Below are 13,977 nucleotides of genomic sequence, written 5' to 3' on the forward strand. Positions count from 1 at the left end.
CCCATCATGGGGGGCGGGAGGGAGCAGTTTTTAAAAATTGATAGATAATTTGCAACATACAGGTATTCTTAGAGGAGCAGAGATCCTAAGAGCTCTGCCCAAACTGGGCAAGGTGCTCAGAGATAACAATTTAAACCACCTACAAACCAGCAGCAAGTAGCAGAGCCATTAAGAAAACCAGGCCAGAGCAGTGCCAGGCATTCCCTGGGGACTGAGCCTGGGATTATCACTTCAGGCTGGGTTGTTCTGCATGCAGAGTCTGCACTCTGCAATTAGAACACAGGCAAGTTTAGAAAGCTCAGATCTGGAGATAAGCATTTAAGTGTGCACGCACAAGCACGTGCACGCACACACACACACACACTGCAGCCTCCTTTTTAATCCCAAATTGCAGAAAACCTGTCTTGGCACCACAAGAATTCGCCTTAACAGAAACACACACAAGTATCCCTGTTTGCCACTTGAGTTCTGGGTTCCAGTTTCTGAATCTACAGCCTCAGTCTTTCGGTCCCCTCTTAGAGAAATCTGCATTCTCCTCCTGCCCTCCTAGCTCCTCTTGCCAGCATCACACCACGGGGTCTTGCCTTCCAGCACACATCTTGGAGCCTGCAAGTGAAAGGCCTGACACAGCATGAGAGAGGAGAGGCAGGGTTGTAAGTACAGAGCAGAGCAAGAGCACACCAGGTAAACCATCTATGCAATGTAAAAAGAACCAGACAAAAAAAAAAAAATCCCAAGTACCCATCAGCAAGTACTCTACATGATAACAACCTGGTGAGTAAGGGAACAAGGGGGAAGAAAAACATTATTACTCAGTGTAGCATAACAAGAGTTCAGTCTTTTAAAGCTGGGGGGTAAAGGGAAGTTGCACTATAGCTTCAGAATTACACACTTGAGATTAAAAAGACTTGTGACTGTTAGCCCCATGCCACAAAGATGCTTTCCAAACCATGTGACAAGAGCCAGTTCATTATCATTTTAAAGGAGGCAGGGTCAAACTGGCAGCATCAGCCCCTTGAGGCTGAAGCAAGTTGTGTTGAGTTGAAAGAGAAGTTCTGCTCGACACTGCTCAACAAACTTCTCTTATACCGATGCACATCTGGAAAATTTCCAGCTCTGAAACAGCCAGAATTCTGTCAAACAGAGGGGGAACGGCTGGATATTTGGCTGCTGGAAACACATATGAAAATCCCAGGTAGCAATACAGCCAGCTGAAGAAAAGGCCACGAGAGACTGGCATTTCCCAGGAGACAGAAAGGTTATTCCCATCCACAAATGATTTGGAGCAGCGCTGCCAAAAACATAGCAGAGAAACTCCCATTCCAAGGCTAGTTGCTCAGTCCCGGTGGATTAAGTTAATTTGCCTGAACCTAAGTAGCTGCAGGAGTAAGGATTTCCAGCAACAAAACTACCCGGGGCAATTTTCAATCTTTCTGCATCACAGACCTGCCCTTCATGCCTCATGCCTAAGGGCTGGCAGAAAAGGACACTGCTCCTTCAGTGGATCTGGGGGCGTGTGTAGTGGCCACACAGTTTCTCACTTCCACAGCACTGCCTGCAAGAAATCAACCAGCAAATAAGCACTGATCTGTGAGGCAGTTGGTAAAGTCTGCAGTGAAATTACATAAAATACAGCAAATGTCTCTTTGATAGTCCCTCCTCTGCCTCAGCTCTTCATGTTTCTTATCCAACACCACAGTCCTGCAGAGAAAATCACGTTAATAGACCAAGTTTACTGACATTCAGCTAGGAAGAAACAGTCATCTCCCCAAGGCAAAGAAACCTCTGCTTCTTTCTTTGTATATAGACTCTCCCAAATTAGATCTGCATGCTGCCTTCTCACCGTATACAAAATCGTAGTTTATAAGCAGCCTTTACATGTAGCTATAAAAATGAGAACCTAGACAAGTTTACATGACAATCTGCCACCAAGACAACTGAAAAGCCCCAACACAGTAAGTATACCTTCCAAAGAGGCTGGATTTATATTAGAGGTTTGAACTCGATCTTAAAAAAAAAAAAAAAAGAAGAAAAAAGAAAAAAAGAAAGCTTTGTAATTTTCTCCCCCCCTCAACAGGAAACTGTATGTTACTGCAAACCTTGTAAATTCCATACCCCAGCAAGTTGACGCCGGAGAATTCTTTCCATGTACAATTTGCGTGATTTAAGAAAAAAAAAATCAAATGCACATGGTTCACTATTATTCTCAGCTAAATGTGCGTGCAAAGCCTCTCCTTTAACTGCCTGTTAAAAAACACCCTGATTTTAACGAGCAGCTGTCATAATGTTAAACTGGGATTAGCAGATCCCAAAAGCAGACTCCCTCTACAATCTATGCTCCTTTAGTCCTTCCCCGGAAGGCAATTCCTTTCTTCATACACCTGTCCAGGTGGGCTAGATTAAGTGAGAAGCACTTAGAGCACTAGTTTGAAAGGCCCCAGGCATGGGGAGGAGATAACAAGAAGGGGAAGAGATTGAGTTAATGAGTTGCAGAATAGCTCCTGTAATCTTCTTGACGGTTCTTTCCTCATTCCACACCTGGATGGACTTCAAACTCGATCCACCTCTGCAAACGCATGGCTTGTAAAATTAAAACCCGAAGGACAGAGAAGGATGTCGACCCGGGGAGACAAAAGAGCTGCAGTTTCAGACATGAAATCCTGCTTTTTTTCCAAGGAAAGAAGCCAAGGATATGCTTGCTTGCTCTCTCCTACAAAACCTCCAGACTAAACTCATCATGATTAATTAAATGAAAGCAAGTTTTCTAGGCAACTGACTAGCAGCCCCTTCAAAACAGATCCTTTAATCAGAAACAACCACTGGGATAACAAAGAAAATACCCCCCCCCACACACACACATATATTTTCCAGCATTGCCTCTGGTCCAGCAGACTCAACACCAAACCAACTACCACCCAGCGGGAACTTTTACAAGGAGGTCTCTGAAATGTGTCCTCATTTGGATGTGGACACATAGCGGGCCTGACTTCAGCAGCTGGCTGGAGTCATTCACGGAGCTGGGAAACGAACAGTGAAGCGCACCTCGTGTCACAAATTCCTCCTGGCATCAGCAAAGGTATAACCTCACTCTACAGTTTGATCTTGAGCGGGCTGCAGGTGGCTGAAAGGGTTAATGGCGCTTTGTTATCTGCCTCCAGAATTATCCCAGAACAGGTGTGGACTGGACACAGTAAGGTTATTTTCAAGTGAACAGCTTGGTAAATAGCCTAACACTACGGTCTCAATTACTTCCAACCAGTGTGGCGGGATCCAATATGTAGGTCAGGGACAAAGTCAAAAAGAAAGAGAAAAACTCCAAAGCCAGGCTGCACTTTGATCAGATTTCCTCGATTTTAGCAAGACAAAAGAGTCACTCCCTGGAATGCAGTTATCTCCTGGCAAACACTCTCAGCATGTGTTCTCAGACATACTTCTCTAGAGAGGCCGGCGAGTCCCCAGGACTCCACCTGCTGATAGAGCTAAAGGGCAGCCCAAAGCCACAGGAGAATGTCACCAGCCAGCCTGTAACGATGGATTATGCTCCCCTGCAACTCTGCACCACAGACCCCAGAAGACGACAGCTCCACTGCGTTAGGTGCTGCTCAAACTTACCTTCTCCTACTCGTAAGGAAAGGATAAAGGCAGTATTTGGGACTGAAGGATGTATTTCCCCTTGAGATTTGCCAAGAAACCTAAGACCTACACCAAATTCAGGCATTTCAGCTCATCCCACTTCATAAAAGCTGGCAAGCAGGAATAAGGGCACACGAAGTGGTATAATTAAGCACTGGCAACAGAAGGAGCACACACCAGATAAAATGAGGAAAAACAGTACCAGGAGTGGATCAACACCAGGTTTTTGAACTCCACGAACTGAGATGAGCTTATGGGAAAAGAGGCTCCGGAAAAGGAAAGTAGGGAAGTAAACCAGGAGAAGCTTGGTTTGGGGGAACAGAGCAGATGTGGACTCCGATTTGCATGACTCTCACAAATGCAAACCGATCTCTGCTGCAGTCACACACCTTCTGTCCCCTCCATTTAAGGCTTTCCCCACAGGCTGGTGAGCTGCTACTGGTGAGGCACAAGTTTCCCAAGAGAGGAGAATTCAGACCAACTCACATTTTGCCCTGTACGCAGCTCTTCCACCTACAAGCACAAAACCCCTGTTAATCCTCTGCCAGGCACAGCGTAAGTCTGTTTTCACTGGAAGACTTGCTCACATCTGAAAGTTCAAATGTGGCATCCGTCTTGAAAGCTTCAGCCAGCATACCTGAGCCAGGCTGGAAACTCCCATCCCTGAAGCATGGCACAGTAGAACAGAGGAAGAGCCAGGACAAGCTGGAACAGCTGACAAGTGGCATGACCCAACATACACACACACACTCTTCTCACCTTTTCAGGGAAGGCCATACATACACTTAAAATTTGTTCCACTGGCTGTGCCCTGAACTCAGTACCAGGGAACTGCGAAAGCACTCCTTGCTTACAGAGACTACCAATAGCATAAAATTAAGTTTTTCCAGAGCATCTTCCAAGCCATGCCAAAGAAACTGTGGGTAGGATTCCCCCCAGGCCCCTTCCTCTGTGAGCAGGGAGGACCCTTGCCCCCCAACTCATCCCCCAGAAGCCTCTCAAGAGGGGTCCAAAGCCCCCACATACTAACTCTAAAGCAGACCCGTTACTTAATGCCATTCTCACTTCCAACCAGCACGGAGCAGACTTCATTTTCAAACCTCAGAAATGGAAAGTTGTGATTCCTCAGGTTGCTCTTAACTCCACACAATGAGATATTTCCTCCATAAAGTGTCTTTCTTTAAGGGTGTCTTCCACCCCCTCCTGTCTAGAGACAAACTGGCATTCTCCCAAGGTCTGCAATTTCCCCCACCTTAAGACCCACCACTGCAGCCTCCACCCTGAGACAAAGGGACATAGCTGAGACTCTGGAAGTCATTCACAAACACTGCCACTCTCCTATTATCTTCCATGCAGCATCCTCTACCACCGCATTGTGTCGTGGGGAAGGAGCAATACACATCAGACTCACCCGGAGAAGAGACAAATTACAGAGAGAAACCACAGAAGCAAAATGTAAGGCACGAATGACACTGTGCTACTTCTGTAAACTGAGGTTTATATCAAACATTCTCGCAGACTGAAGTTCTTACATTATTTTTCTGGCTGAACTCCGCATCAGTCAAATGTGACCGGACAATTAGAAGGGGAGGGAATAAGAACCCAAAGAGCGATGCCAGAGCACCCAGGACACGTCCTAGGGGAGTGCTCTGCCAGAGCAAGCTGAAAGTTATTTCCTAATCTCTTCCACAAATTATAAAGCTACTGCAATAACTGCTCAATTAGATTTATTTTACTATGGAAATGCTTTAAAGCTGCAGTTAATGCTTCTATTCAGCCTTTTACACCCTCATGAAGAGAAAGCACGACAGTACTATTCCAATATTATTTCTCAGCCAAGAGAGAGAGGACAATCCTTGAAACCTATTTCATGCACAAACCAATCTACCCGCTAAGGATGGCTTCAGGACTGAATTCCCTTCAAAACACAGGAGCTAGCAGTCAGAACAAGCCATTTGGGTCAACCACAGGAATGCATTTAAGAAGGGTGTATGTTAACAACCCCAAAAGAAGACACATTAATATGCCAAACTGAGGATGGTCCCACAAGCCGTGCTGGCTTGTAAAGCATTTGAACCCACCCATAAACAACATCCCCGGTAGAAGCAAAGGTGTCCAGGCCACACCTCAAGCAAAGTCAGCCTTTGCCAAGCCCGCCAAGAAATTCTTGGGTAACGCAAGCTGACAAGGATGCAGTTTGTTATTCAGTCTGTGACAGAATGATTCAGGGGTTTCCAAGAGCAGGAAATGAAACAGACAATGAAAGCTGGAACAGGATGCTAATGATTCACTACACCAGCCTAGCGCTACATTAAGTCTTCTGCAATCAGACGCAGGGCCTGAGCCCACAACAAGCTTAGGCTAGCGGAGTGGGATTGGCAGCTACCATGCTGGCTCTGGGATCCAGGAAAGCCAGCAGTGTACTGAGAGGGACTTTTTCAAGGTCAGAAGGAAGAGAAGGTGATGAAGGGATGCAAAACCAGCTAGAAAATATCAAATAAGCCCTAGGTGATAATACCAGCTTTTTGCAGCATCAATACAATTGCAGCAGTCAGGTGGGCAGTGCAGGAGGGACGCTGGAGGACTCTGCTGAATTCAGAGATGATCTTGCACTTGCTTACTGCCCCAACAGCCCTCTCCCAGCCAATCTAACAGCAAAAACGATTACCCAAAAGGGCTTTTCTGAGGCCAAGCCCACAATGAGAATCCAGACAAGAGGAATACTGCAGGGATATCCAGGGCAATAGCAACAAGGGAGGGGGGAATGCTTAGCTCCAAGGTGAGCAAAAATTCTCTCGTGATAGTTCAGTCCTGTGTTAAATGCCAGGAGAGGGACTCGATCACTCAGCACTTTCCAAATACTCAGTTTCACTCCCATGCTCCCACCTGGAAGCCCTATTTCTGCAGGGCTTCATAATCCCAGGAGGGAGCTTCATCCCTTCAGCAAGGATCAAGACTCTCACAGCCACACAGGGCCACTGGAATCAGCAGTTTAAGCAAAGGTAAGATCCAGCCAAGAGCTTAGTGTTAAGAAAGGACAAAAACAAGCAGAGGAAAAATGAACTAATGCTACAGAAGCTTGAATAGTAAGATCTAATTCAGACTGAAATAGCTATTCCTAGAAAGTGGCAGAAGTCGTACTGTGACAGCCGCTTCAAGCTAAGCAGCGCTCATACCCAACACAGGCAGAAGGAAGGTAGGTTACATTGGTGTTTCTCTGGGTCTGCGGTCCCCAGAACAGGCAGATTGTCCTAAAACAGGAAAACACTCTGCACTTCCCAGCACTGGTTAATCCTCAGAGTCACCTAAGTCATAGAATCACAGATTCATTTAGGTTGGAAAGGACCCTTGTGATCAAGTCCAACCACTGCCAAGTCCACCACTTGGCCATGTTGCCAAGTGCAACTTCTACATGCATTTGAAATCCCTGCAGGGATGGGGACTCCACCACCTCCCCGGGCAGCCTCTTCCAATGCCCGACCACCCTTTTGGTGAAGACATTTTTCCTAATATCCCATCTAAACCTCCCCTGGCACAACTTGAGGCTGTTTCCACTTGTCCTATCACTTGTTACTTGGGAGAAGAGATTGACCCCTACCTCACTACAACCTCCTTTCAAGTAGTTGTAGAGAGCAATAAGGTCTCCCCTGAGCCTCCTTTTCTCCAGGCTGAACACCCCCAGTTCCTTCAGCTGCTCCTCCTAAGCCTTGTGCTCCAGACCCTTCACCAGCTTCGTTGTCCATCCCTGGACACGCTCCCAGCACCTCAGTGTCTTTCTTGCAGTGAGGGGCCCAAACCTGAACACAGTATTCAAGGTGCAGCCTCACCAGTGACAAGTTGCACACTCGCTGTGCAAAGCCATTTGCTGGAGACAGGTAGCCCTGCACGGCTCGGGGAACAGGGGCACAGAGCTTGAGCTGGAACTGTCAGCTCCCCATTCTGACCCAACAGCTCTTGCGGGATGCTGCACCAGGACTCCAGCCAGCCCCAGCCCCCTGCACCTTCTCCCAACAGCTATCAGACCCCAGGAAACCACAATGTGAGCAGCTGAGCCCAGCTATCCACCCACCTCCCCAAAACACACTTCAGCTGCACCACGATCTTTCGCTTCCTGACCACACGCTCTACCATGGCTTAACTTGGATTGCGTTTCTATAAATCACAACTCACTTCCGTGCCTTGACACTTTCCCCCTACGTATGAAGAATCCCTAATGACGCCACGTGCTCGGATTTTTTTTTTTGTTTTGCTTTGGTGTTTGGGGTTTTTTTATTGTTGCTTTCTTGGTCTTTTCCAAGGGGTTTTTCAAGGACTTTTCACAGGCTTGTATCGTCTGGTGCTGTAGAGTCCCTGAAATCGTTACAATAGCAGTTATCTAAACACTTAAGCTAAAACCAACAAAATTCTAAATGAACACACTGGAAAATTAAATTTGTCCTTGAGGCCAAGAGGATATTTGCCAAAGCATTTCCCAACCCCTCTTCCTGCCCGTTTTCTGCTGGTAAGCCCTACCAGGAAAGCAACTTCTCCTGCACACTTGTGAAGTGCCCATTAACCATGCCATGTAGCTGCGCAATCCAGAAGTCATCCAAATTCCTTGCCCGCAAGATTTCTGAAATCTTGCGGGGCAGAGAAATACAGGCGTATAAATACTCACTTAGCATGCAACGCGGTGAGCGGTGCGACACCTTCCGTAGGCCACAGCTCCATCTAGTGGCCATTTCACGAAATAACAGTGCAGAAACCCTCGGGGGAAGCTGCTCGAAGCAATCGATCCCCGTCCCCTCGGACCGGGATTCGGAGCACTTAGGAAGAATCTCAGCACAGCAACTCTGCCTAAACGGGAAAAACAAATCTCCCTTTTCTGCCAAGAAGCCCCTTTGCACAGCAACAGGTCTGAGGTCACGCTTGAACCTAAAACTGTGGGTCCTCCAACTGTGGTGTTTGGTGTTTCTAGAATTACCAGTGAAGTGGTTTCAACAGAAGAGTTACTTAAACAAAGACGACATGGGCTTGGAGCTAAGCTCTTCGGCAAAGTTAGGGTCCAGGCATAAAAGGGAAAACATTGTATTCATTAGATCTGCTGCTATCTGAAGTGAGGCAGCAGCTGAGCACCATGTGATAGGGGAAAAAAATACATAATTTTACAGAGAAACTGAGACAAGGCCACTGTCACATGTGAAATCTGAGGAAGCTGGGGGGAGTGGATATGGATCACTCAAGGCACATCTCCCCCTCTAACCACTAGGCCTTTCTTATGTGCACAGAGTATCTCCCTGAACCATAAAGGAGATTACCCCTCCCATTCACACTGTAGAAAAAAGAATAAAGAAAAACACTGCAATGATTTATCTGCCCAGAGGGAAACAGTCTTCTCTAAAGCTCAGAGGAGACCTTGCCCTTGCAAGCCTCTTGTTTGCTGATGAGGGCTCCAGATGAGTGCTGTTCTGCTTACTATGTTTCATTGCAAAAGAGGCAGAACTGAATCAGAGGTTTTTAATGACTTAAATACGTAAACTAATTTGTCCCAAATAGCAACAAACTTCAACCAGAAAACTGCCCACAAGAAAGCTGGATGCCACAGGGCCTGGTTTAGAGCTGTCACAAGACTAACAGACATGAGAACAACTCTCTTTTCAGACAAGCAGAACAGAAATACATAATACTAACCGTATTTTACGGTCAAAGGGGAGAGTTTGAGAATCAGTCCAGGCTTTAAACCATCACGCGATGCAGGAGATTTAATACTCAAGCTCCCACCACCGCACCCTGTATAGACACCATCTTCCAATACAACACCGCAGCTGAAACCAGTCTGTTCTCCCCAAATCGGCCCCAGCCTCTTCTGTGATCTGAACCCTCCTGTGCATCCACGTCTGAAAACGGATTGCACTGCGCTAGATTGCATTCTCAGGCCCTCCCAGCTCTACCACCTGCAGCAAACTTCTGGTGTGTGCCCACCCCTAGGCCTTTCCAGCTCCCACTCACATTTCTCTTCTCTTCTTTGAGGCACTGGGTGAACGGGGATGACTTTGGCCCCATCTCCCTGTTCATAAACGGCGATCACTTGGCTGCTCTCAGCCTAAACAAGACCATCCCCACAGCCCTAAAACAGGAACTCTAACCCTTCACAGGACGCATGGAATATGGGTCAATTCCCCTAGCTCAAGGAAGGAAGCAAAGAAAGGAAGGCTCATAGCTTTGCATTCCCTCCTCTTGCCTCCTCCTCCTCACCCGCTCTCCATGTCGTCCCCGCACACGCAGCATCTGCATGCAAACACACACACACACCCCAAAAAAATAACAAAGGATAAATCACTCTATTTCATTCTGGCACAAGGATACATGACTTTAAACTTGCTGCCCAATGGGCCCTCCCAGGTTAAAGCTTGGATTAAAGGGACAAACTAGCAGCATGTTTTTAAAGGAAGCCATGTTGTGTGAATTAAGAGCCTTATCCACAGGTTTAGGCAATGAACTAACTCACACACGATTTTACTGCACACCTCTTTGCCCTTGGAGTAGTAAATAAAATGCAGTCAAGAGAAAGTCAGTTCCTGACCCCATCTGATGGCACAATTGTGCCAGGATGAGAATGGGATCACTGGAAAAGTCACGTGGTTAAACACACTGATGACTCGTGGAAGACTCCAGGCTTTGCTTACACATCATTTTCTGTATTCTGTTCCTTCCATTTTATTACTAGAGACAGTTGCATGAGAACGGGATCTTTGTTGCTTAGGAGAGCATCTGCTCCCACTGCTTATACTCCTCCTGAAGTCATAATCTTACGTGACATCAAAATCGTTTCCAGAGCCACCAATTACAATGTCACAGAGGATTATGACTTCAGGTGTAGAATCTGCAGCAGGAGCAGATGCCCTCTTCAGGAAAAAAAGAAAAAAGAAAAGAAAAAAAAAACTTCAAAAAAATCCTGTTTTCATACAAATGTCTCTATTAATAAAATACAAACGAAGAAAAAAATAGTATGACAGCCAGAACTGTTGCTAAATATAAAAATGGTTTTTAACGTTTCCACGAGGCATCAGCTGCTCTTTGGAAAGTTCCCAGGGTTTAAATTATTAAGAGGTGCAGAACGTAGTGAGAATCCATCCACGACAGAGAGAAAGAGGGTGAAAAGACAGCAGAGCAATGTATTTCTGCTCAGTAAGTGGGCATTAAAATTTTGGCCAGTGCTCCAATTACATCCAGAGGGGAGAGCAAAATAAAAAACAGGAACTGTCGATTTTTGGTTCTTTCTAAGGATCCCCAAAACACAACTGATATCAACCAAGAAATGTTTTTAGAGATATGAAGCTCTGTGAAAAACAAACTCCAAGAATCCTTGTCACACCACAAGGAATTTACTCAGATGTTTCCAGCAATCACTATCCCTGAAGGGCGCGGAGCATTTTGGAGGCAGTAACAAACAATCTCGTGTGCCGTTTGGTAGGTAGCTAATATAGTCATAGGCTCTTCTGGATCTGATCCGCGGAAACAAGCCAAGTGTAATAAGTCAGTTTGAAGCAGAAGAAAGGCTGGGGGGGAGGAGCACCCTTTAGGATGCAGTAATAATGCCGTGTGATTTGAAATTTTTATTAGAGCTTAACAGGGCAAAGCAACAGTAGGTGACAAAGAAAACAGACTGAAGGCGGAGAAAAAGCCTTATAGAAAAAAAAAAAAATAATGGAAAGTCTGTTGCATGGGAAATATTTTGTAAGATGACTGCCACTATTAGAAGATTTCAAAATGCCAAGCCTAATTAAAAGCTCTCTTTTCAAATGCAGTTCATGGCTCACACACAAACGTTTGCCACCACGTGAGCCTCAGAACACTGCAAGGGGCCAAGCAAAATGCATTTAAGAACTGCCAAACGTGCAAAGCAGTTTGTACCAATTCTCCCCCCCACACACACACCGAAGAAAAACCCTTCACAACAATCCTTTAAAGGCTTTGAATTGCGCTGCCAGGGGATTATCAGTAAGTGACATTTACAAGTGATTAGAGGACAGAGAATTATCTTAGTCACTTGTGGGAAAGGAGGAAAGCTTCAAGGTCAAATCTCTCAGTACTTAAAATGTCGGCAGATGTTTTGTTTACAGAAAAAGCGTAATTTGATTTATGATGAAGCTTTACATCCAGAACTTCAACTCAGCCAACGGAACTGCAGAGAACATGGGTGGGAATGGAATAAAAAATTCATATAATACCTTCAAATATTTCACTGATTCACTCTTATTAAAATAAGAGGCTAGTTCATGTGCCAAGTGGTTACACAGTACCTATTAGCTTCTTGGAACAAGTGCTCCAAGCCATATAAACTTTGGCAAGCCAGGAAACGGAGATAAATCTTCAACAGCTCCAGAAATCCCACATCAACCCCTTTCCGCACTCACCTCCGGACAATAGATTGCTGGAGATTTTTGCAAACGGTAAGAGATTCTCCCATAAACATGTGGCACATGATGACCTCAAGGCAGTTGGCCATGAATGACATCACTGCGTCAGACTGCAGAGTCCCACTCCGGGAGACGATGCAAAGCCGCTGGAGAGAGGAGCAATGACTCAGTGCCTGGAAGAACTGGGCGCCCGCACAGAAGTACGGCTGTTCCAGCCTGCAAGAATAAACAAAACCAAGTCAATGGGCAATTCATACTTGGGCCGTCTTCAGACAAGAGGGAGGACAGCACATTCATGGGGGGCTGGCAACTGGAGCAACCAGTGTCCCCTACCACCTGTTTCACTTACACATGCGATAACCTTCTACCTGCTTATGGCAGCGGTATGGCATATCAAACCCAACATTGCAAGCTCGTACCCCTTGCTTGCTAGCGGCTCTTGGACAGCGTGTGCTAAAAGACAAGGAGACAAATAGGCAGAAAGGCCCTAAACTGCAGAATTCCAGCACCCACAGGGAGCAACCCTGGTTTTGCAAGTTTTCCAGCTTTTGCTGCCTGGCATCCACCAAGCACTCGATGTGGATTTAAGGACTTACTGCTCCAGTGCACCAAACACTGATCAAACCGGTCATCTTCAGTTTACTGCCTTGAGAGAAACGGGCATGAAAAATCCACAACGCACGCACGGTGATGCAGAACTTGGGCCTCTGAGCCAACTGAGTGACCACAACCATCCTGCCCCAGTCAGAGGATGGCAAAGGATCAAAGCTACTGCTCTCACACCAGAATCCAGGCTTTGTCTTAAACACTTGGCCCGGAGAAGAGAGACAGGATCCTCTATCACAGCTATCCACAATCTTGCGTCACAGCCCAGAGCAGGACGACAAAATGACATGGTGAAGCCACACCTGACCAACAAGGGGTCTATGTTTTACCTAGCTGCATAACTGGATGACTCCCTCACAGAAACCAATCTGTAGGAAGCAGAACCGGCTCAGGGACAGTGCCTCCAGGAGAGTACATCTGCTCAGTGTAGATTTACTACAGGGCGTCAGAGCACTTGGGAATCCCAGTCATTGGGTCAGCAAGGCCAAGAGCTCTGAGAAGGTTAATCCATTAGGTGATAACAAGCTGTCTGTCCCAGCCTGATCTGGATAATCTCTGCATAGGCTTTTGTAGTATGCAGGACTATCTCAGCCACTTAATCCTGTTAATTGATAAATTCTGTTTTAGAGTCTCACCCTGCAACTGCTGGTCCAGTAGCATAGCCTGAAGATATCCTAACAGCCCATGGGCACTCTGGGTAATAGATTAAAATTAATATTAAGGAAACGGGCAGCCTCTTAAGTTTTTGAACTGCATTATTGGTCCATCGTAAACTTAGGACACGAAGCACAGATTTCCTGCAACCTCAGAGCAGGTTTCTAGGTTAATCTCCGCGACGCGACAGCCCTACTTGCAATACTGCCTTTCACTCGCTAGATGGCAACGTTGCTTTGGAATATCACTGCAAACTCGTTTCTCAGCTTGGAAAATGGGGAAGAGAATAAAAGGGTAGAAGCAGCAGAGAATTAGTCAAATGGAAAGGAAACTACATTATCAGGAGGAAGTGCTAAACATTAAAATCCTCTTAAACCTATATAAAACCTTAGACTTTACACAGGAAAGAATAACAGCGGCTTATATTGAAATGCCGGGCTGTTACAAGGAGGCACCCTTGTTTGTCATTCATTCAAGGCTCTGCGCTGCCTCCCATCTTTATCGCTCCTGGCCTCCATTTCAAAGCCTCTGGAAACTACAGGACCTAGACTGAATGAAGCAACACTGCGCACCCAAACCCTTGTCCCCAGATCTTCGTTCCTCCATGACTGCTTAGTCTCCTGAAGGTTAAAGATACATTCATGTGACCCAAGCCATTAAGCAACTGAATTTCCAACTGCCGCGT

The 13,977-nt window shown here is 46.2% G+C and overlaps 1 protein-coding gene across 7 annotated transcripts in view; it reads right to left on the reverse strand.

Annotated features, from left to right (window-relative positions):
• Window positions 1-13,977, reverse strand: part of FBXL18 (F-box and leucine rich repeat protein 18) — a 46,281-nt gene that overhangs the window by 22,585 nt on the left and 9,719 nt on the right. For all 7 annotated transcript variants that reach the window (XR_005827739.1, XR_005827740.1, XR_005827741.1 and 4 more), the window contains exon 4: window positions 12,030-12,248. Coding sequence is in view for 4 of the 7 variants with exons in the window: in XM_040593209.1 (XP_040449143.1) it covers window positions 12,030-12,248 (219 nt within the window). In the remaining 3 variants the exon portion in view is untranslated. The remainder of the gene's footprint in view (window positions 1-12,029; window positions 12,249-13,977) is intronic.

The sequence above is a fragment of the Falco naumanni genome, chromosome 4 (genome assembly GCF_017639655.2).
Source record: "Falco naumanni isolate bFalNau1 chromosome 4, bFalNau1.pat, whole genome shotgun sequence".
In the NCBI taxonomy this organism is placed as follows: Eukaryota; Metazoa; Chordata; class Aves; order Falconiformes; family Falconidae; genus Falco; species Falco naumanni.